Source organism: Chiloscyllium plagiosum, unplaced genomic scaffold, assembly GCF_037043375.1.
Source record: "Chiloscyllium plagiosum isolate Xiang-an unplaced genomic scaffold, Cpla_swu_hap1 HiC_scaffold_12, whole genome shotgun sequence".
Classification (NCBI taxonomy): Eukaryota; Metazoa; Chordata; class Chondrichthyes; order Orectolobiformes; family Hemiscylliidae; genus Chiloscyllium; species Chiloscyllium plagiosum.
Window position 1 is genome coordinate 25449816 of NW_028270150.1, and position 24973 is coordinate 25474788.

A 24973-nucleotide genomic window follows, 5' to 3' on the forward strand; every position below is an offset into this window, starting at 1 on the left:
TGGAAGGTATAGGGGAGATGTCAGGGGTGGGTTCTTTACCCAGAGAGTGGTGGGGGCATGGAATGCGCTGCCCGTGGGAGTGGTAGAGTCGGAATCATTGGCGACCTTTAAGCGGCATTTGGATAGGTACATGGATGGGTACTTAATCTAGGTTAGAAGTTCGGCACAACATCGTGGGCCGAAGGGCCTGTTCTGTGCTGTATTGTTCTATGTTCTATGTTCTATGTTCTATATTTGCTGCCCCTATCCTTCTTGATGGAATTCTAATTCTAAGTGGTCATGAGTTTAGTAAATGCTGACTAAGAATCTCAATTCACCTTTGATAAGTTTCTGTAGATAGTACACACTGCTGCTACTAAGCATCATTTGTAATTAACTTCCCCAAGTGGTTTACCATTCTGAAAAATCTCCAGATCTCATTGACATTCTGTTGTTATGGAAATTGGCTTTTTTTTCTTTGGTTTGACATTATCCCTCTCTGTTGCCTCAGTAATCTAATTCTCATTTTTGCAAACTTTCAATTCTTGTTCAATGTGAGACCTATATTCTGGAAAACTCTTAGATCTTTACAGACTCTGTGGTCATACTCCTGTTTTTTAAGTGCATTGTATAACTATATCATCCCTATAACAAATGACTGCTTTTCTTCTTCTAGAATGAGCCAATTAAACTTCATATCCACCCTTGGTTACACTTCTTTTACAATTAAAATATATGTTTTCCCCCCACCCCCATACTGTTCTACTGTTAATAGTCCACTTCTATCTACCCTATCCATCTTTCCTTGTAATCTGCATCCAAAGGAAAAAAACAAAATGTTCTTGCCTGACTTCATACTCTTTTCTGACACATTCTATGGTCTGACTTTATGGTCTAGAAGATCACATACTCCTGCTTTTATTATGTACTAGACTATAGAAGATTATGGATCAGTGGTGCTGGAAGAGCACAGCAATTCAGGCAGCATCCGAGGACAGGCAAAATCGATGTTTCGGGCAAAAGCCCTTCATCAGGAATAAAGGCAGAGAGCCTGAAGCGTGGAGAGATAAGCTAGAGGAGGGTGGGGGTGGGGAGAGAGTGGCATAGAGTACAATAGGTCAGTGGGGAAGGAGATGAAGGTGATAGGTCAGGGAGGAGAGGGTGGAGTGGATAGGTGGAAAAGGAGCTGGGCAGGTCGGACAAGTCCGGACAGGTCAGGGGATCGAGTTTCTGGAGGTTAGAAACTAGGATGAGGTGGGGGAAGGGGAAATGAGGAAACTGTTGAAATCCACATTGATGCCCTGGGGTTGAAGTGTTCCGAGGCGGAAGATGAGGCGTTCTTCCTCCAGGCGTCTGGTGGTGAGGGAGCGGCGGTGGAGGAGGCCCAGCACCTCCATATCCTCGGCAGAGTGGGAGGGGGAGTTGAAATGTTGAGCCACTGGGCGATTTGGTTGATTGGTGCGGGTGTCTCGGAGATGTTCCCTAAAGCGCTCTGCTAGGAGGCGCCCAGTCTCCCCAATGTAGAGGAGACCGCATCGGGAGCAACGGATACAATAGATGATATCAGTGGATGTGCAGGTAAAACTTTGATGGATGTGGAAAGCTCCTTTGGGGCCTTGGATAGAGGTGAGGGAAGAGGTGTGGGCGCAGATTTTACAGTTCCTGCGGTGGCAGGGGAAAGTGCCAGGATGGGAGGGTGGGTCGTAGGGGGGCGTGGACCTGACCAGGTAGTCACGGAGGGAACGGTCTTTGCGGAAGGCGGAGAGGGGTGGGGAGGGAAATATATCCCTGGTGGTGGGGTCTGTTTGGAGGTGGCGGAAATGTCGGCGGATGATTTGGTTTATGCGAAGGTTGGTAGGGTGGAAGGTGAGCACTAGGGGCGTTCTGTCCTTGTTGCGGTTGGAGGGGTTGGGTCTGAGGGCGGAGGTGCGGGATGTGGATGAGATGCGTTGGAGGGCATCTTTAACCACGTGGGAAGGGAAATTGCGGTCTCTAAAGAAGGAGGCCATCTGGTGTGTTCTATGGTGGAACCGCTCCTCCTGGGAGCAGATACGGCGGAGGCGGAGGAATTGGGAATACGGGATGGCATTTTTGCAAGAGGTAGGGTGGGAAGAGGTGTAATCCAGGTAGCTGTGGGAGTCGGTGGGTTTGTAGAAGATGTCAGTGTCAAGTCGGTCGTCACTGATGGAGATGGAGAGGTCCAGGAAGGGGAGGGAGGTGTCAGAGATGGTCCAGGTAAATTTAAGGTCAGGGTGGAATGTGTTGGTGAAGTTGATGAATTGCTCAACCTCCTCGCGGGAGCACGAGGTGGCGCCAATGCAGTCATCAATGTAGCGGAGGAAGATGTGGGGAGTGGTGCCGGTGTAATTACGGAAGGTCAACTGCTCTACGTAGCCAACAAAGAGACAGGCATAGCTGGGGCCCACTCCAACCTCTCACCCTCACAACGCGCAGCCCTCCAATCCCTCTGCTCCAATCCTGACCTCACCATCAAGCCAGCAGACAAAGGGGGTGCAGTGGTAGTCTGGCGCACTGACCTCTACATCGCTGAAGCCAAACGCCAACTCAAGGACACCTCTTCCTACCGCCCCCTTGACCATGACCCCACCCATCACCAAACCATCATCTCCCAGACCATACAGAACCTCATCACCTCAGGAGATCTCCCACCCACAGCTTCCAACCTCATAGTCCGGGAACCCCGCACTGCCCGGTTCTACCTCCTTCCCAAGATCCACAAGCCTGACCACCCTGGCCGACCCATTGTCTCAGCATGCTCCTGCCCCACTGAACTCATCTCTACCTACCTCGACACTGTCCTATCCCCCGTAGTCCAGGAACTCCCCACATACGTTCGAGACACCACCCACGCCCTCCACCTCCTCCAAGACTTCCGTTTCCCCGGCCCCCAACACCTCATCTTCACCATGGATATCCAATCCCTCTACACCTCCATCCGCCATGACCAGGGCCTCCAAGCCCTCCGTTTTTCCTCTCCAGACGTTCCCAACAGTACCCCTCCACCGACACTCTCATTCGTTTGGCCGAACTGGTCCTCACCCTTAACAATTTCTCCTTTGAATCCTCCCACTTCCTCCAGACCAAAGGGGTAGCCATGGGCACACGTATGGGCCACAGCTATGCCTGTCTCTTTGTTGGCTACGTAGAGCAGTTGATCTTCCGTAATTACACCGGCCCCACTCCCCACCTCTTCCTCCGCTACATTGATGACTGCATTGGCGCCACCTCGTGCTCCCGCGAGGAGGTTGAGCAATTCATCAACTTCACCAACACATTCCACCCTGACCTTAAATTTACCTGGACCATCTCTGACACCTCCCTCCCCTTCCTAGACCTCTCCATCTCCATCAGTGACGACCGACTTGACACTGACATCTTCTACAAACCCACCGACTCCCACAGCTACCTGGATTACACCTCTTCCCACCCTACCTCTTGCAAAAATGCCATCCCGTATTCCCAATTCCTCCGCCTCCGCTGTATCTGCTCCCAGGAGGAGCGGTTCCACCATAGAACACACCAGATGGCCTCCTTCTTTAGAGACCGCAATTTCCCTTCCCACGTGGTTAAAGATGCCCTCCAACGCATCTCATCCACATCCCGCACCTCCGCCCTCAGACCCAACCCCTCCAACCGCAACAAGGACAGAACGCCCCTGGTGCTCACCTTCCACCCTACCAACCTTCGCATAAACCAAATCATCGGCCGACATTTCCGCCACCTCCAAACAGACCCCACCACCAGGGATATATTTCCCTCCCCACCCCTCTCCGCCTTCCGCAAAGACCGTTCCCTCCGTGACTACCTGGTCAGGTCCACGCCCCCCTACGACCCACCCTCCCATCCTGGCACTTTCCCCTGCCACCGCAGGAACTGTAAAACCTGCGCCCACACCTCCTCCCTCACCTCTATCCAAGGCCCCAAAGGAGCTTTCCACATCCATCAAAGTTTTACCTGCACATCCACTAATATCATCTATTGTATCCGTTGCTCCCGATGCGGTCTCCTCTACATTGGGGAGACTGGGCGCCTCCTAGCAGAGCGCTTTAGGGAACATCTCCGAGACACCCGCACCAATCAACCAAATCGCCCAGTGGCTCAACATTTCAACTCCCCCTCCCACTCTGCCGAGGATATGGAGGTGCTGGGCCTCCTCCACCGCCGCTCCCTCACCACCAGACGCCTGGAGGAAGAACGCCTCATCTTCCGCCTCGGAACACTTCAACCCCAGGGCATCAATGTGGATTTCAACAGTTTCCTCATTTCCCCTTCCCCCACCTCATCCTAGTTTCTAACCTCCAGAAACTCGATCCCCTGACCTGTCCGGACTTGTCCGACCTGCCCAGCACCTTTTCCACCTATCCACTCCACCCTCTCCTCCCTGACCTATCACCTTCATCTCCTTCCCCACTGACCTATTGTACTCTATGCCACTCTCTCCCCACCCCCACCCTCCTCTAGCTTATCTCTCCACGCTTCAGGCTCTCTGCCTTTATTCCTGATGAAGGGCTTTTGCCCGAAACGTCGATTTTGCCTGTCCTCGGATGCTGCCTGAATTGCTGTGCTCTTCCAGCACCACTGATCCAGAATCTGGTTTCCAGCATCTGCAGTCATTGTTTTTACCTTATAGAAGATTATGCACAACTGAACATTTTTGACCAGATGTTCATTAAATACAGTGGTGGATTGCGTATTACAGATTATTGTAAAGCTAACATTGACAGTCAAATCAAAGCCCTACAGTGGTTTTTTTGGGGGGAGTGAGTGTGTGCAGATGCATTACAACAAAGATGCATGGAATGAAGGCAGTTAGCTGAATATTTCCACGATACAAGAATGAATGGTCTTGGAGACAATACTTTTAAATAGGTCAAAGGTTTTGCAAAATATTACCACCAAACAGAAAAAAACTGGAAAATCAAATTGGAAATAAAAACAAGCAAACACAGCATTAGAAATTGGTTATGTCCTGTTTTTGATGACTGTAAGCAATGATGTACATATTGGAAGCCTGATGCTCACCACGAATTGAGCCTAAAGCCTCATTTCTACACTTTGAAAGAGCAGCCTCCTGACGCTATTTTCTTTACTCAAGGGAATGAACATGGTTTTGGTTGAAGTTTCTAGGTCAGTAATGGAGGGGGAAAGAGGTGGCAATTAATGGATGACAGTGATATGCCCTGGGGAGTACGGCAAAAACAGGAAATATAAGACTGTTTCTTCATATCAAGCATTTTTTGAACAAAAACTATTGATTGTTTAGGCAGCTGCTTATTAATTACAATTGTTGCTAAGATTTGAATGGTCTGTGACCACTGACAACTGGCTAACTTAACAGTGGTGTCCTGGAAGAGGTGTTGGGTCCCTCATTTACATATGGGGTCTGCTGTATTTTGCACATTCTGAAACCGATGTCCTCACGTACTTTGTATTTTAGTTGTGAAATGTTTCAGTGGAAAATATCATTTTTATCAAACAATTGACAAATATTTGTTGAACAATGTTGTCAATGTAAATTCCACCTGCTGGAATTTTAAATTTTAGTTTCAGATATTTCTTACAGTTTAACTAGAACATACCTTTAGAGTAACGTAACTAAATTGACTTTGTCTAAAGCAATTAGGCTCCATGATATCTCTTGCATTTCTTTTATGTTCTTATGTTTAATCAAGGCCCAATTTTAAATGAGTTTCCTGAAAAAAACTTGGCAAATATATTATGTGGGTCCCACTATTTAATCATTAATACACACCTCTTCGCAGTTGAATGAGTAAATTTTACTTAACTAGATTGTCAGAAATCTAAGGCATTGTCTGTGCTCACTTAGCTAATCTGTAGCCAGGTAGTACAGTGAATGCTGCTTTGGCCTGAAAGTCCTGCGGTGAGGGAGATGCAATAGTAGGGCTCCCACTTCCTTTCATAATGAAGCATTTGTGGAATTAGATCTGTTACAACTGATTATTCCTGAAGATCAAATATATCAGACAACAGCATTTTTATAGAACACAGAACATAGAAGAATACAGCGCAGTACAGGCCCTTCGGCCCTCGATGTTGCGCCGATCCAAGCCCACCTAACCTACACTAGCCCACTATCCTCCATATGCCTTTCCAATGCCCGCTTAAATGCCCATAATGAGGGAGAGTCCACCACTGCTACTGGCAGGGCATTCCATGAACTCACGACTCGCTGAGTAAAGAACCTACCCCTAACATCTGTCTTATACCTACCCCCCCTTAATTTAAAGCTATGCCCCCTTGTAATAGCTGACTCCATACGTGGAAAAAGATTCTCACTGTCGACCCTATCTAAACCCCTAATCATCTTGTACACCTCTATCAAGTCACCCCTAAACCTTCTTTTCTCCAATGAAAACAACCCCAAGTGCCTCAGCCTTTCCTCATACGATCTTTCTACCATACCAGGCAACATCCTGGTAAACCTCCTCTGCACCCGTTCCAGTGCCTCCACATCCTTCCTATAGTATGGCGACCAAAACTGCACACAATACTCCAGATGCGGCCGCACCAGAGTCTTATACAACTGCAACATGACCTCAGTACTCCGGAACTCAATTCCTCTACCAATAAAAGCCAGTAGGCATATGCCTTCTTCACCGCACTATTTACCTGGGTGGCAACTTTCAAAGATCTGTGTACATGGACACCAAGATCCCTCTGCTCATCCACACTACTAAATTCATACATGCAGAATGCCTGCTTTATGGTTCAGGCATTATGTTAATATGTGCTGGCTCTTGCACACCTTCAGGAATAAAAACCGCAGTGACAAAAATAACAATTGTTAATTGTAAACACAGTGAAATTTATGGTCTCCCTACATAAGCTTCATTGAATGATACAACTAAAAAGACACAACCGGCCAATCATGTTTATGTGTGGGTATTTGAATAGGAAGGTTTAGAGGGATATGAGCCAAATGCTAATGGGACAGGTCAGATTGAGATGTCTCGTAGGCTGGACGAGTTGGACTAAATGATCTGTTTCCATGCTGCATGACTGTACAAATGTTGGAAAAAGCTATTTGATTAGTTTTACCATAATTCTATTAGTTTTAAAATAGTAATGGAAAAGGATAAACTGGATCTAAAAGTTAAAGTTCTAAGTTGCAGGGAAATCAGGAGGGCAAAAAGGGGACATGAGATAGCTTTGGCAAATAGGGTTAAAGAGAATCCAAAAGGATTCCACAAATATAGTAAGGACACAAAGGTAATTAGGGAGAGAATAGAGCCCCCTAAAGATCAGCAAAGTCATCTATGTGTGGAACCGCAGGAGATGGGGTAGATACTAAATGAGTATCTTGCATCAGTTTACTGTAGAGAAGGATATGAAAGATAGAGGACATGGGGAAATAAATAGTGACATCTTGACAAATGTCCATACTACAGAGAAGGAGATGTTGAACGTCTTAAAAGAATAAAAGTGGATGTACCCTAGAACTCTGTGCGAAGCAAGGGAAGTGATTGCTGGGCCCCTTGCTGAGATATTTGTATCAACGACAGCGATAGGTGAGGTGCTGGAAGACTGGAGGGTGGCTAATATGGTGCCACTATTTCAGAAAGGTGGTAAGAAAGAGCCAGGGAATTATAGACCAATGAGCCTGGCATCAGTGGTAGGGAAGTTGTTCCTGAAGGACAGGATTTACATGTGTTTGGAAAAGCAAGGACTGATTAGGGATAGTGAATAAGGTTTTGTGCATGAGAAATCGTATTTCCTCAGCTTGACTGAGTTTTTTGAAGAACGAACGAAGAGAATTGATGAGGGCAGAGCAGTGGACTTGATCTACTTGGACTACAGTAAGGTGTTTGACAAGGTTAGCACTGTTGCCTCACAGCGCCAGAGACTCGGGTTCAATTCCCGCCTCAGGCGACCGACTGTGTGGAGTTTGCACGTTCTCCCCGTGTCTGCGTGGGTTTACTCCGGGTGCTCTGGTTTCCTCCCACAGTCCAAAGATGTGCAGGTCAGGTGAATTGGCCGTGCTAAATTGCCCGTAGTGTTAGGTAAGGGGTAAATGTAGGGGTATGGGTGGGTTGCGCTTAGGCGGGTCGGTGTGGACTTGTTGAGCCGAAGGGCCTGTTTCCACACTGTAATGTAATGTAATCTAAAAGGTTCTTCATGGTAGATTAGTTAGGAAGGTTAAATCACATGGAATACAAGGAGAACTAGTCATTTGGATACAGAACTGGCTGGAAGGTACAAGACCGAGGTAGTGTTGGAGGGTTGTTTTTCAGACTGGAGACCTGTGACCAGCAGTGTGCCACAAGGATCAATGCTGGATCCATTGCTTTTCGCATTTTGGAAAGACAAATCAGGGCAGGACTTATACATTTAATGGTAAGGTCCTGGGGTGCGCTGCTGAACAAAGAGACCTTGGAGTTCAAGTTCATAGTTCCTTGAAAGTGGAGTCACAGGTAGATAGGATAGTGAAGAGGGCATTTAATATGCTTGCCTTTATTGTTCAGAGCATTGAGTATAGGAGTAGGGACATCATATTGTGACTATACAGGACATTGATTAGGCCACTTTTGGAATACTGTAAATGCAATTCTGGTCTCCCTGTTATAGGAAGGATGTTACAAAACTTGAAAGGATTCAGAAAAGATGTACAAGGATGTTGCCAGGATTGGAGGATTTCAGCTATAGGGAGAGATTGAATAGACTGGCGCTATTTTGCCTGCAGTGTCGGAGGCTGAGGGGTGACCTGAAAAAGGTTCACAAAATTATGAGGGGCCTGGATAGGATAAATAGACAAGGTCTTTTCCCTGGGAATGGGATAGTCCAAAACTAGAGGGCATAGGTTTAAGGTGAGAGGAAAAAGATTGAAACGGGACCTAAGAGGCAACCTTTCATGCAGAGGGTGGTGCGTGTATGGAACGAGCTGCCAAAGGAAGTCGTTGAAGTATAATAACAACATTTAAAAGGCATCTGGATGAGTCTATAAATAGAAAGGGTTTAGAGGGGTATGGGCCAAATGCTGGCAAATGGGATGAGATTAACTTAGGTTTGCTGGTCTGCATAGTTGAAGGGTCTATTTCTGTGCTGCAAAACTCTATGACTCTGCTCCTATCAGGCTTAGGGTTCCAACCATTGTAGTTCACTGCCATTAGTGTGCCTTCCTAGTTATTTTCTAATCAACCTGCTCAGAGTGTTGTTATTACACACCACTGGAAGAGATGAGACTGAAACCCAGGTCTCCTGACTCAGAGGTAGGGACACTACCACTGTGCCACAAGATTCCTAATTATTCTGAATTGAGTCACAGGAGCTGCCTTATCATGAATGGGAGAGGATAAACCACTGAGAATCTTAATGAGGCAATAATATGGTTTATTGTATGATATCAATAGGTACAATTAACATTGATTGGTCATGAATAATTAAAACAGTCAGCAAAGATGAGGCATGTCTCTTTACCTAAACATTGTGACATCATCAGATTGTGTGGAGCTAATGCAACTTCAACATTAACTCTTTCAGAACCATTACTTTATACACTTCCTTCTCAATTATGTTGTTCCTTTTTGAAAGTTACAAATAAATTAAAGCAATGCAATCCAGATCATATAGTTCAGTCTGTGAAAAAAAGCTCTTCTCCAGCCCCAGCAGATTTTCCTGCATTTCTAAATGTCTACACATCAACAAGAAATCGAGAGGGTTTTTTTTAAAAAATTGTATGACAAATTGAAAGATTGAAGGCGAAAACACCCACTTGAAGAATGAAATCGCTAAGATGAAGCATTTGCTTTACTTATTTTGGGGAGGGAGTGGTGGTAACAGTGGATACAGTGTTCTGCTGATTTCTGTTGTTTAAATTTGAATGCTGCTGTCATGAGAGACATGCCAGGTAGTGCAACAGGCGTCGATAGATGTATAATTTGACCATCCTTATTAATTTCACTATTTGTAACAGTGCCTTACACTACCAATCAAACTTCTCCCTACTGACGTCATCAACACTTACCATTTAAACAAAAACACCCGGACATTCGGATGTACAGAATTGTAACTCAAGGCCATTCTTTTTGAATTTTGACATATCTTTTTCAAATTAAAGAGTTTTCTGAAGGTAAGTTTCCCACTTTGAAAGATGACAACATGTCTGTTTAAAATTTTCAACAAATAACTTACGAAAAATGCTTCTTCCATGCAGGAACAAAGCAATACAAACAAAAACAACCCCAGGGCAATGCAGCAGGACGCATTGAGGCGGCGGTGGTCGTCCTCTCAGGAGAAACTGATGGAATCCATCTCGCACCCGTAAGTAGATAGAAGCTGGTCATAAACATGACTTACCGGTTTATTCTAAGACGCTGCTGAATGAAACACGAATCGTCCATAAGACCTGTATCTGCAATGAACAGGACTCGAAGGATGAGTTCCATCGATATGTCACAATCTACGCCACAATGGTTCACAGGATTCGAATGGTTAGAGTATCAAATATTTAGATCCATCGCCTTGGAAACGGTCGAAGGGGCACTCAGCGCACATGCATCAAATGTTGCCTCCAGGGAATTGTAGTTCATTTCTTCTACACCTTTCGTTTCAATCCGAGGGACAGAGGGAATGCTCTGTAATTGCACATAACACTGGTCTTTGCTGTTCAAAATAAGATTATGAAAATATCGGTTGCACTTGCAATCCGACAATGTTCACACGCACCGAAGGAATGGCTCTGGCTCCAAAACAACAGCAACAACAATCTGCGTTTATATGGTGATGTTCGCGTTATAAGGCGCCTGAAGGCGCTATGCCAGGATGTAAACATACATTATTTGGCGACCGGGCGCATAGAATAATAGAATCCCTACGCGTGGAAGCAGGCCATCTAAATTATGTCCAATGTTGATGTCCTCCTTCAGGAGGGATGTAGTTGCATTGGAAGCAGTTCAGAGGAGTTTCACTAGGTTGATTCTACAGAGGAGGGGTTTGTCATATGATGAGAGATTGAGCAGTTTAGGCTTATTGTCTCTCAAGTTTAGAAGAATGAGAGGAGACCTAACTGAGGTATATAGGTATTAAGGGAGATTTACAAAGTAGATGTACAGCAGATATTTCCCCTGAGTGGGGTAATCTAGAATGAGAAGTCATTAGTTTTAGGATAAGAGATAGCAGATTTCAAAGAGAGATAAGGAGGAATTACTTGTCTCAAATGATCATGAATCTGGAATTCATTACCCCAGCATGCAGTGCATGCTGAAACATTGAGTAAATTTAAGGAGGAGATAGATAGATTTTTCATTGTAACGGCTTGAAGGGTTATGGAAAACAGGCAGGAAAGTAGAGTTGAGGCCAAGCTGAGATTAGCCATGATCATACTGAATAGTGGAGCAGGCTCGCGCATAATAATTATTGTAATAAATGGAATAGTTTTTAATTTTTGTTTTATTTTATTAGATTTTATTGTCACATGTGCTCGAGTACAGGAATACAGTGAAAAGTGTACAAGTCACTATTCTCGAAAGCCATCATAGAATACTAAGGACAGGATTTTAAAAAGCAAAAATAAAAGAAACAGCCAGAAGAAAAGGAAACATCCAAATCACTCCTCTGCCTTCACCATGAGATGTTCTTGCTGCCACAGAAACAAAGCCACAAAGTCCATCCCATAGTCTGCACTCAGGCGCCTGAGTCCCTGCGTGTCATACAGCTTGCCTTCGCCGTCAGGTACCTAGGCCAAGTTGCTGGAACCGTATCTGCATTCTTCAGCGCTACCTTGCCTCCACAGACATTGTTGCTGCCATGACTCAGCAATGTGCCGATCTTGGCAATGCAGCTCCCACTGATGTTGCTGCGTCCCGAACTGGACTCAAATTCGATGCTGGGCCCACCATGCCAAAGCAGCTGGTGCCTCGTTATGGCTTACGTTGTGTCTGCTGCTGCCTCCTGGGACTGCTGTTTCAGCAAGGAAACAAAGCCACTGCTACCGACACACCAGGAAGGAACAGCTCCCACCGCTGCCGACACTCCAGGAATGAACCATTCCCAGCGCTGCCGACACTCCGGAATGAACCATTCCCACCACTGCCGACACTCTGGGAAGGAACTGTTCCCACCACTGCTGACACTCTGGGAAGGAACCATTCCCACCGCTGCTGACACTCCAGGAAGGAACCATTACCACCACTGCTGACACTCTGGGAAGGAACCTATCCCACAACTGCTGACACTCTGGGAAGGAATTGTTCCCACCGCTGCCGACACTCCGGGAAGGAACCATTCCCGCCGCTGCTGACACTCCGGGAAGGAACCATTCCCACCACTGCTGACACTCCGGGAAGGAACAGCTCCCACCGCTGCCGACACTCCAGGAAGGAACTGTTCCCGCCACTGCCGACACTCCGGGAAGGAATGTTCCCGCCACTGCCGACACTCTGGGAAGGAACTGCTCCCACCGCTGCCGACACTCCGGGAAGGAACTGTTCCCGCCACTGCCAACAGTCCAGGAAGGAACCATTCCCAACGGTGCCAACAGTCTGGGAAGGAATCCTTGCCATCACTGCTATCACTCCAGAAGAAACCATTCCCATCAATGCCGACACTCCGGGAAGGAACCATTCCCACCACTGCTGACACTCTGCGAAGGAACTGCTCCCACTGCTGCCGACACTCTGGGAAGGAACCGTTACCACTGCTGCCGACACTCTGGGAAGGAACCGTTCCCACTGCTGCTGAGACTCCAGGAAGGAAGCGTAACCACTGCTACTGACACTCCGGGAAGGAACCGTTCCCACCGCTACAGACACTCCGGGAAGGAACCGTTCCCACTGCTGCCGATACTCCGGGAAGGAACCGTTCCCACTGCTGCCGATACTCTGGGAATGAACCTTTCCCACTGCTGCCGATACTCGGGAAGGATCCGCTCCCACTGTTGCTGATACTCCGGGAAGGAACCGTTCCCACCGCTGCCGACATTCCGGGAAGAAACCGCTCCCATCGCTGCTGATTCTCCGGGAAGGAACCGCTCCCACTGCTACCGATACTCCGGGAAGGGACCGTTCCCACCACTGCTGACACTCTGGGAATGAACCAATCCCACCGTTGCAAATACTCTGGGAATGAACCATTCCCATTGCTGCTGATACTCCGAGAAGGAATCGTTCCCACCGCTGCTGACATTCCAGAAAGGAACCATTCCCACCGCTGCTGACATTCCGGGAAGGAACCGCTCCCACCGCTGCTGACATTCCAGGAAGGAACCATTCCCACCGCTGCTGACACTCCAGGAAGGAACTGTTCCCGCCGCCGCCAACAGTCCAGGAAGGAACCGTTCCCATCGCTGCCGAAAGTCCGGGATGGAACTCTTCCCATCACTACTGACATTCCAGGAAGGAACTGTTCCCGCTGCTGCTGACACTCTGGGAAGGAATCCTTCCCATCACTGCCAATACTCTGGGATGGTACGTTCCCACCACTGCCGACACTGCAGGAAGAAACCATTCCCACCGGTGCCAACACTCTGGGAAGGAATCCTTACCATCACTGCTGACACTCCAGAAGGAACCATTGCCATCAATACCGACACTCCGGGAAGGAACCATTCCCACCACTGCTGACACTCTGGGAAGGAACCGTTCCCATCGTTGCTGACACTCCAGGAAGGAACCATTCCCACCACTGCTGACACTCTGGGAAGGAACCATTCCCATCGCTGCTGACACTCCAGGAAGGAACCATTCCCACCACTGCTGACACTCTGGGAAGGAACCGTTCCCACCGCTGCCGACATTCCAGGAAGGAACCGCTCCCACCGCTGCTGATTCTCCGGGAAGGAACCACTCCCACTGCTGCCGATACTCCGGGAAGGAACCGTTCCCACCGCTGCTGACACACTGGGAAGGAACCGTTCCCATCGCTGCTGACATTCCAGAAAGGAACCATTCCCACTGCTGCTGACATTCCGGGAAGGAACCATTCCCATGCTGCTGACATTCCAGGAAGGAACCATTCCCACCGCTGCTGACACTCCAGGAAGGAACTGTTCCCGCCGCCGCCAACAGTCCAGGAAGGAACCGTTCCCATCCCTGCCGACAGTCCGGGATGGAACTCTTCCCATCACTACTGACACTCCAGGAAGGAACTGTTCCCGCTGCTGCCGACACTCTGGGAAGGAATCCTTCCCATCACTGCCAATACTCTGGGATGGAACGTTCCCACCACTGCCGACACTCCAGGAAGAAACCATTCCCACCGGTGCCAACACTCTGGGCAGGAATCCTTGCTATCACTGCTGACACTCCAGAAGGAACTATTCCCATCAATGCCGACACTCCGGGAAGGAACCATTCCTATCACTGCTGACACTCTGTGTAGGAACCGCTCCCCTTGCTGCTGACACTCTGGGAAGGAGCCGTTCCCATCACTGCCAACATTCCAGGAAGGAACTGTTTCCACTGCTGCCAACATTCTGGGAAGGAAACAATCCCACCACTGCCAACACTCCGGGAAGGAACAGCTCCCAGCGCTGCCGACACTCCGGGAAGGAACAGCTCCCAGTGCTTCCGACATTCCGGGAAGGAACTGTTCACACCGTTGTCAACATTCCAGAAGGAACCATTCCCACCTTTGCTGACACTCCAGGAAGGAACCATTCCCACCATTGCTGACATTCCAGGAAGGAACTGCTCCTACTGCAGCTGACACTCCAGAAAGGAACCATTCCCACCACTGCCGACATTCCGGAAAGGAACCATTCCCACCACTGCTGACATTCCGGGAAGGAACCGTTCCCACCGCTGCCGACATTCTGGGAAGGAACTGTTCCCACTGCTGCTGAAACTCCGGGAAGGAACTGCTCCCACTTCCTCCAGACCAAAGGGGTAGCCATGGGCACACGTATGGGCCCCAGCTATGCCTGTCTCTTTGTTGGCTACGTAGAACAGTCGATCTTCTGTAATTACACCAGCACCACTCCCCACCTGTTCCTCCGCTACATTGATGACTGCATTGGCACCACCTCGTGCTCCCGTGAGGAGGTTGAGCAATTCATCAACTTCACCGACACATTCCATCCTGCCCTTAAATTTACCTGGACCATCTCTGACACCTCCCTCCCCTTCCTGGACCTCTCCATATCCATTAACGATGACCAACTTGACATTGACTTTTTTTACAAACCCACCGACTCCCACAGCTACCTGAATTACACCTCTTCCCACCCTACTTCTTGCAAAAAATGCCATCCCGTATTCCCAATTCCTCCGCCTCTGCCGTATCTGCTCCCAGGAGGACCAGTTTCACCACAGAACACACCAGGTGGCCTCCTTCTTTAGAGACCGCAATTTCCCTTCCCACGTGGTTAAAGATGCCCTCCAACGCATCTCGTCCACATCCCGCACCTCCGCCCTCAGACCGCACCCCTCCAACTATAACAAGGACAGAACGCCCCTGGTGCTCACCTTCCACCCTACCAACCTTCGCATAAACCAAATCATCCGCCGACATTTCCGCCACCTCCAAAAAGACCCCACCACCAGGGATATGTTTCCCTCCCCACCCCTTTCCGCCTTCCGCAAAGACCGTTCCCTCCGTGATAACCTGGTCAGGTCTACGCCCCCCCTACAACCCACCTTCCCATCCTGGCACTTTCCCCTGCCACCACAGGAACTGTAAAACCTGCGCCCACACCTCCTCCCTCACCTCTATCCAAGGCCCTAAAGGAGCCTTCCACATCCATCAAAGTTTTACCTGCACATCCACTAATATCATTTATTGTATCCGTTGCTCCCGATGTGGTCTCCTCTTCATTGGGGAGACTGGACGCCTCCTAGCAGAGCGCTTTAGGGAACATCTCCGGGACACCCGCACCAATCAACCACACCGCCCCGTGGCCCAACATTTCAACTCTCCCTCCCACTCTACCAAGGACATGGAGGTCCTGGGCCTCCTTCACCGCTGCTCCCTCACCACTAGACACCTGGAGGAATAACGCCTCATCTTCCGCCTCAGAACACTTCAACCCCAGGGCATCAATGTGGACTTCAACAGTTTCCTCATTTCCCCTTCCCCCACCTCACCCTAGTTCCAAACTTCCAGTTCAGCACTGTCCCCATGACATGTCCGGACTTGTCCTACCTGCCTATCTCCTTTTCCACCTATCCACTCCACCCTCTCCTCCCTGACCTATCACCTTCATCCCCTCCCCCACTCACCCATTGTACTCTATGCTACTTTCTCCCCACCCCCACCCTCCTCTAGCTTATCTCTCCACGCCTCAGGCTCACTGCCTTTATTCCTGATGAAGGTCTTTTGCCCGAAACGTCGATTTCGCTGCTCCTTGGATGCTGCCTGAACTGCTGTGCTCTTCCAGCACCACTAATCCAGAAACTGGTTTCCAGCATCTGCAGTCATTGTTTTTACCTAAATCACTCCATAGTCAACCCCCACCCCAACAACTCTGTAGTTTGCTCCCGCCCTCAAATCCTGCCCTCTATCAAAATGCTAATTCTCATTGTTACATCATTAAGGGCTTGTATTTAGTTGCCAAGGCCTTGACATGCCAAATTCTCTTTACAAACTCTCTTCTTTTTCTCTAATATGCTACTTTGATGCTATTTTGTTTGATGACGCTATTGTGTGCTGGACATTTTAATTAATTCAAATGTGCTACCGACATGCAGTTGTTATTTTAGAGACTCACACGCCCTTTTCAATCTTAGTTTGTTTGCTAGTTCTTTAACATCCATAGCGCCGTACAATTTGAAGTCCGTTGCTATATATTTTGCATCTTTACAATCTCGATTTAAAAAAAAGTCGACGGACAAAAATGTGACTTTTTCCACCATCTCAACTTATTGATAACGTTGTACTGTACACCTTCGCCAGTTTTTTTCTGAACTAGCACAACTAGTGTACAGGGAGAAAGTGAGGACTGCAGATGCTGGAGATCAGAGCTGAAGATCAGAGCTGAAAATGTGTTGCTGGAAAAGCGCAGCAGGTCAGGCAGCATCCGAGGAGCAGGAGAATCGCCGTTCCGGGCATGAGCCCTTCTTCAGGAAGGGCTAGTATACCTATACCTAGTGTACAGTCCTAGTTTGTTTTCTTGCTAATTTGAATACGGTACTAGCAGATGTTTTATCTATCTTGACTTATCAATCAGCCCGTTTCCGCGATAAGCCCCATTTCACGAGCTGGAATGGAAATCGCTTGCTCCTGTTTTTTTTCAATCGATAAGCTAAATAAATGCTTCTTCGAGAACCTTTCCTCTTGGTGCTTTAACCATCAGGGACAAAATTTTAGATTATTTAAAAATATATGCAAACTGCTCTAAACTTGCACTAACTACACCTCTGCAGTTGCGGTCCTACGATCTTATTGGTTTGTGCCCTTCACTTGCCATATAGGGAGGGAGCGCAACTTCACACCCGGCTGTGGAGAGGCAATGCTTGTTGGGAGGAGGGGGGGGTACGATTGACGGGGCGCTTGGCCACTCATGAGCAGGACTGTCATCGGTGCGCTTGTAGCTGTGCTGTTGGCGACCAATCAGAGCGCTCCTAATGGAAAGAGGGTGGGTTTTCGTTCTCCTGTAGCGGGACTCCCCTGGGCTACGCTGAAGCTGCTTGTCTGTGCATGGGTGGGAACCTGCCAGGTTCAATTCGTTGCAGATATTTTTGCCACCTCTGCCTTTTTTTTTGTTTTTCCCTTTATTTCTTTGGTCGGAGGCGGTGTCGACGTTGAGAAGCCATGGTGATCAAGGTCTTTATTGCAAGCCAGTCCGGTTCTACCGCGGTAAGTGAGGCTTGTTTTAAGTTTTTTTTGTCTCCATTCACTGTGGAGGAGCTGCGTTTATTTTTATATCGAGCACAGCTGATAATACATACCAGACATTGACCAGCAATCAGTCAAACACAGACACTTCCCCACTCAGATAGTGTGCAGAGAATCTTCCAGAACTCAAAGTTGCATATTTACTTTCTCACAATTTGGACGAAATTTTGAACTAAACAAACCTGCATTAATTTATGAATTATCTTGCATTTAAACGGTGTGTTATAATAAGGCGACAACTGTATATAATCGGTTGCAGAGAATAGATTTTAGGCTTCCACGATGCTAAAGACAATGGTGACTGAGCTGTACAAGGTTTCGCAATGTGTCACTGATCTCTGAATTGGTTGACCTCAGCACAGTTCATTCTGCGGCTGTTGCAAAAACTTTCAATACTGTACTCCAGGGCTAGGGAAGAAAAACTCGTCTTTTGGAGTCCTGGTCCAGTGATCCTTTTTGGCAATGTGTCTATGTACCCATGCCGAGTTATTTGATCTCAACGAGAGTGTTGTTTCTGGGGGAGAAGTGATGGCTTGTTTCAGCAGGGTTTCTGTGCCTGATTATTACCTGTTAACGCGCTGAAAATGTGTATTTGAAGAACAACTTGCGCTGATTATATTAATAAACAATGATATCGGTGAAGTTGTATTCCATCATGCATTCAGTGGTTTCAAAAGAGGAGGGAAAACCGAAGTAAAAATGTAATTTTAAATGAACTATTTTTCATCTTTAAAATATCATTTGCATTAAGCCTTGTTGGTTAATGGCATAAAACACAAACCTTAAGTGAAGGGCAAAGAATAAAACTGCTTTTGATTTTCCTGCTTGGATTCTACAGCAGATAACAGTTTATTTCTAAATTACATGGGAGTGGACTTTTAAAGTCTTAACTATTAAAATGATCAGAAGGTGCCCAGCCTAAAAACTACACATTTGCTTATTGAGAGTGAGAGCAAGTATGGGAAACTTAAACACAAAAATGCTGGAGAAACTCAGCTGGTCTGGCAGCATCTGTGGGGAGAAGGCAGAGGTTACGTTTTTTTTTGATTGGTGACTCTTGAGTTCTGAGAAACTGGATTGGATGTTAACTTTGCTATTCCTCATGATACCGGGCCAACTGATTTTTTGCCAGCAGTTTGTTTTTGTTTCAAATCTCCAGTTCTGTTTTAGTTTTGAGGTTAAGTACAGCCCAGTCCTCTAGTTTTTTTTATCAGAACTGAGTCACCTGTCGCAAAACATTAACTCAGCTTTGTCCCCAAAGATGCTGCCAGACCAGCTGAGTTTCTCTAGCAATTTCTGTTTGTGTTTCAAATTTCCAGCATCTGCAGTTCTTTGTTTTATATTAAACTTTGGATATCACTGGCTAGGCCAGCATTTATTGTCTATCCCCAATTGCCTGTTTGGCACTGAAGAGTTAGTCACATTGCTGTGGGTCTGCAGTCATTTGTAGTTGAAAAGTGTGGTGGTGCAAAAAGTACAGCAGCTCAGGCAGCATCTGAGGAGCAGGAGAGTTGACAGTTCAGGCATAAGCCCTTAATCTGACCTGCTGTGCTTTGTCCAGCACCACATTTTTTGACCCTCTGACTCTACAGCATCTGCACTCCTCCGTTTCTCCTAGTTGGAGTCATTTGTAGTCAAAACCAGGTGAGGATGACAGATTTACTTAAAAATGAAAACATTTATAAGTCTGTCTTCAAGTTAATAATTTCTCCTTAGTTTGAAAATATAGCGAAATGTGGACTCCAATTTGAATTCCTGATCCAAGACTTTGTGACTTCCAGACTTGGTCTTGTTTGGCCTGTCACTATACATCATTTATACAACAGTGACTGGCACATCCTAAGATCATGAAAGGCTCTATTTGCTGACGACCTCACACAAAGTCCCAATCACTGTGTTCTCTGACCTATTTTGGATCCAAATTTCATCCCCAGTTTTCACTGTTGTTTCACGATAAGCCATGCATTCAATAGCTAAGGCCTCAAGCTCTAATTCCCTCCTTAAATGCCTCTACTTCTCCTCCACCTTACTTTAAGACACTGCTTCTACCTCTTTAACCATGTTACTGTCCTCATAACGTATTTACTGGGGCAGTGTCACAATTTCCTTAGAAGCCATTCCATTAAAGTGCCATGGAATGTTTCACCATGTTAAAAGGTGCTATATAAGATACAAGTTGTTGCTCTAAGATTACAGTGCTTGTGGTCTTTTACAGCAGATGATGAAATTTGAATTTCAAACCATTCTGGTTTAAAATACAGCCAAATGGACATCTTGCAACCACTGTCAATTGTTTAAAAACATGTGGTGAGCCATTCATGATCTCGGGATGTACCAACAAAGTTTACAGCCAATGAAACAACATTAAAATGCAGTCATTGTTGCATGGATGATGTGAAGTGACAGGCCAAACAAGATCAAGTCATGAAGTTTTGGATCAATTCAAGTGGAGTTCTCACTTCGGTTTACTTTCAAACTAAGGAAAAATTATTAACTTGAAGAAAGACTTATTATATAGGCTTTCATTTTTCTAGCACCCTTCACAACCATTGTCTGGAAAGATGTTTGAGACATCCAATGAGTGACGTTTTGAAGTGTTGTCTGTTGTAACATTGAAATGTGGCAGCAAATTTGCATTTAGAAAATTCCATTAAACTGTAATATGGTAATAACCAGATAAAATGTTTCTCTTAATGAAGTTGATGGGTGGGGTGGGGGAAACACATGAAGTTTACGTGACTAGGAAATCGGTTTTACGACTACAAGAGGTTTCAGTTGATTTTCTTCTGAAAGTATTTTTGGGAAGAGAGCAAGAAGTATTGTATTTCTCCATTTTGTACTCCAACTGTCAAACATTCAAATTTTAGATGTTGCACGTGAATAAAAGATTCATTGTTGCTTTCTGACTATTTATGTATTTTAATGCAGTTTATGAGGTGTGTTTGTTAACATTGTGTTTTTTTGATAATTGCAACACCAATGCTAAAATAAGCAGAATTCCATCTACTTCTTCCCTAAAACAAGCTGCCTGTAATCTCATGATTTCTTGATGGAATTGTGATCATTGTTGGTATTGTAAAAGGGACCCAATGATCTGTCAAAGTTGTATCTGTTTTATGAAATACTGATACTGAGGCATGACTACTTCAAGTGATGAGCCTGTTTACATTTTTAAAAGTATGTCCTTTGGCTTTCCTATTATGTTAATTTTTCACTCTTGAGACCTATTTTCTCTTGGGTAAAGATAACCTGAATAAAAAGATTTGCAGGCTGTTATAGTTCAGGAAGATGGTCTACAGCAATCTATTTAAAGATGACCTGCATTAAGCAATGCATGTTTCAGGTGTCCACATTGGGGGAAAAAAACATTGTTTTTAAAAATGTAATTTGTATGATTTGGGGGATGGGGTTAGTGAGAAGAATGATGTAATTAACTAATTGTTTTATTTGTATTTTTAATTCATACTGCAGTCCACAATTAGGCTGTTTGTAATATTACAGAGTGATTGCAACACAACAAAATTATTTCAGCATGGGAGGAGGCCATTTGGCTCACCAAATTCGTATCACCACTCCAAATAAGCATTGCACACAATGCCAATCGCTTGCCTTCTCCCTGTAACTCTACATGTCAAGTTGCAGTCTAACTTCCTTTTCAATACATTAATTGTGCCTGGCTCTTTAATTCCCAGAGACATAAAGTAAAAGTTAATCTGTTTCCAAAATTCAGTTGTTGTAAGATTTAAAAAAAAAAATTCTTCCTTTAATGAATTTATGGTTCAACTCATCACGTTTTACCTATCACTGTCTCATAGACCAGGAAGTTCCAGGGTTTATTAGCTTTTAAATTAGGTGATTTGGATGGCAGAGGTTTGTTTTACTAGAGTTGATCTTAGTACCCTGAGCCAGGGAACGGGAAATGATCTGCCATTGTTCCTATAGCCACTTCCTGTTCAGAGGTCTCTGTGCAAAGTGCTCACTTAAATGTTGAGAGAAAGCAGAATCCGGTTTATCTTTGTAAGTCTAGTGTATGGATACTTTATCTGTTTACAGTGTAACTGTGTAATATTGTTTAATGAAATGGAATTGAATTGAACCTTGCTGATTTATTGACTGAAAACCTGGCAAGCAGTGAGTCAGGGTCAAAGCATGACTATTTGGACTGGCATAGCTTATCATAAAAGAAGGGTTCAAGGCCTGGTGTGTTTTTTTTTTAAATAATTGCAAGACATTTGAAATTATTGTTCAGAATCAGGAAATATCAAGGCTTAACATGAGACATTGCGAGTGAATAGTATTTGACTTAAGCTTGGGTTTCAGAGAATTGGATACATTGAATGTTGCATTAAAACTGATAAAATGAATGTAGTTGGAAGGACGTTTAAGAAATCAACCTTTAAATGCTGAAGGTGCATATTTTGGATTTCAATGGCAGAGGAAGGAATGCAAGAGGAAAACATTGTCAAAGAAGACATACTATTGAAACTACCAGATTAAGATTAGGTCAAAATTAAAATAGATGGGAATATTGTGTACCATCTGATTCAGCCTGACGGTGTTACTGAGAAGGTATCTTGAGATGCAAGACAGTCATAGATGCTGGAAGAAACCAAAAAGTGTGGCTTTGTTTTGTAAAGTCCTGAGCTACACAAATTTGTTTGCCAACCAGACTTTGACTCAGACTGTCTAGTTTTATGTTAATGGTGAAAGCAAAGAATTTAGTTACAAATCATTAACATGTACATTACATGGGTCGAAAACTAGCGCACAAAGTGCTGGTGAATTTCAGTAGGCCTGACAACATATGTGAAGAGAGAAACAGTTAATGTTTTGAGCCAAATGTGAGTTTTTGGAATTGGAATTCTGGTCCATTGTTTTTTGCATCGGATGTAATGCCAAGGATCTCCCGCTTCAGGTATATCTTAAAAGTTGTGATGAGAAAATGGTATTCTGGAGTGATGAACTCAAATGAGCCACATTCATTTTAAATGATATTGAGCAAATTTGTTTTGAAAACTGAGGCACCATTGCAGAGCAAAAGAAGAGGTCAGTGAACTGTTGGTGTTTGCACTGTGATCCAATTTCAAATTGAGCTGATTTTTGCACCATGTATTTACGATTTGTGATTTTGCTTGTTTTCATTCCCATCTCATGCCATAGAAACCTCAATGTGAGTCCACATCAATTAAAGGTTAATGACTTGAATATTTGTCTAGCTTCCCAATCAACCTTAATTCTTTTAAACTTCAGTTCAGAGGTGAGTATAGCTCAGTAGTAGACCATTTGACTGCAAATCAGGAGGTATTAGGTTCATATCCAGATGCCCGCTTTGAATTTGTATCTTAACCCAAGGTGTGTAGAACTGGAATTGACTGTTCAACCTGTTTAAATTCGGCAAGGCATTTCTGTTGAAAGTGTTCTCCTGAGTTTAATGTCCTTATCACTGGGTCAGGAGGCCTGAGTTCCAGTGCCACCTGCCACAGAGGTGTGTCATAGCATTTCTAAACAAGTTTAGGAAATAAACCTCCGTTCATCTGAAACTTTGAAACCTGAATCCAAATGCGCACACTTGTTACTGTTGATCATGTTAACCTTTGTTAATTCCCTGTTCCTTTAATCTACTGACCTACACAAATGCCACCACAATCTTGATCATTTCTGTTGAAGTTATTAGCGTCTCAGCTTATTTTGATTTACAGGTCTCTTGTCACAAAGCACTTGAGCCTGACTCAGTTGTATAATATTAGAAGGTTATTGGTTTCCAAATAAAGAAAATGCTTGCAGTTTGCAACACAGCATTTATTCCCAGAGTCAGGTTGGAGACATCCCTAAAGAATCAACAGTTTGGCAAGTTAACTACTTGGGCGCACTGCCACTGACTCAGACATTATTCCTTGTGTCTGCTGAGTTAAACTAGAGCCGCACACCCCCTCAGCCCAAAAAGTCATTTATTACTTAATAACCCATTACTGTATCAAATATTTTCTGTCTTTATTTTTACAATGTCTGTGGAGGCACAAATGTACACGCTTAAAACAAATGTCAGTAATGAAGATGAACCAGTTGTTGGCTATGCAGTGAGGTCCTTGGACATGATTGCCATTATGTAGGGGAAATGCGATTAATATAACATCAGAACCCTGTACACATTATCACTTTTCTCTGAAACAATTGTTACTTCAATTTTAAATGAGGTGACATGGGGGGGATAATTACATACATATAAGTACAGTTTGAATAGTGATGTAGAAAGAATGAACTGGATGGTTATTTCTCAGATCTCATTGTATTATCATACTATGGTGTTGGCAGTCTTACTTTTGAGTTAGATGGTTGTGCAGTCAACTAGCAATATAATTGAGCATATAATGTAGGCTGACCTGTCAGTGACACTTTTGGATATATGAGACTTTTTGTATTAATTATGATGATAAGACCATAAGATATTGGAACAGGATTAGGCCATTTGGCCCATTGAGTTTGCTCCTACCATTTGATTATGGCTGATATATTTCTCAACTCCATTCACCCTGCCGAGTACCCATAAACCCTTGATTCCCTTACTAATCAAGAACTTTTTACTTAAATACACTGAATGACTTGGCCTCCACAGTCTTCTATGGCAATGAGTTCCACAGATACACTGAAGAAATTCCTTCTCATCTCATGGCTAAAGGGTTATTCCTTCACTCTGTGGGGCTGTGCTCTCAAGTCCTAGTCTCTCCTGCTGGTAGAAATATATTCTCCACATTCACTCTATCCAGACGTCTTGGTATTCTGTAAGTTTCAGGAGATGTAGTGGACAGTGAAGAATATTACCTGAAAGTTCAACAGGATCTTGATCAGATAGGCGAAGAGTGGCAGATGGAGTTTCATTTAAATAAATTTGAGGGGCTGCATTCTAAAAAGGCAACTCATGGGAGGACTTATACAATTAATGGTAAGGTCCTGGGGAGTGTTGCTGAACAAATAGACCTTGTAGTGCAGGCTCATAGTTCCTTGGAAGTGGAGTCGCAGATAGATAGGATAATGAAGAAGGTGTTTTAGTATGCTTGACTTTATCAGTGCATTGAGTATCAGAGTTGGAAGTCATGTTGTGGCTGGACAAACATTGGTTAGGCCAGTGAAAAGATTTACAAGGATGTTTCTGGAGTTGGAGGGTTTGAGCTATAGGGAGAGGCTGAAT

General features: G+C 45.2%; 2 protein-coding genes and 1 long non-coding RNA gene across 18 annotated transcripts in view; 2 read left to right on the forward strand and 1 right to left on the reverse strand.

Annotated features, from left to right (window-relative positions):
- Positions 1 to 10839, reverse strand: part of LOC122554839 (lebercilin-like protein) — a 91675-nt gene extending 80836 nt beyond the window's left edge. For all 5 annotated transcript variants that reach the window (XM_087992523.1, XM_087992521.1, XM_087992522.1 and 2 more), the window contains exon 1: positions 10315 to 10839. The gene's annotated coding sequence lies outside the window, so the exon portion shown is untranslated. The remainder of the gene's footprint in view (positions 1 to 10314) is intronic.
- Positions 10028 to 11891, forward strand: LOC148148506 (uncharacterized). The gene is made up of 3 exons (XR_015758789.1): positions 10028 to 10087; positions 10172 to 10278; positions 11419 to 11891. It is a non-coding gene; the product is annotated as an uncharacterized LOC148148506 (long non-coding RNA).
- Positions 11892 to 17530: 5639 nt separating this feature from the next.
- sh3bgr (SH3 domain binding glutamate-rich protein) overlaps positions 17531 to 24973 on the forward strand; it is a 62614-nt gene continuing 55171 nt past the window's right edge. For all 12 annotated transcript variants that reach the window (XM_043701211.2, XM_043701212.2, XM_043701215.2 and 9 more), the window contains exon 1: positions 17531 to 17748. In XM_043701211.2, coding sequence (XP_043557146.2) covers positions 17704 to 17748 — 45 coding nt within the window. In that variant the 5' untranslated portion in view covers positions 17531 to 17703. The remainder of the gene's footprint in view (positions 17749 to 24973) is intronic.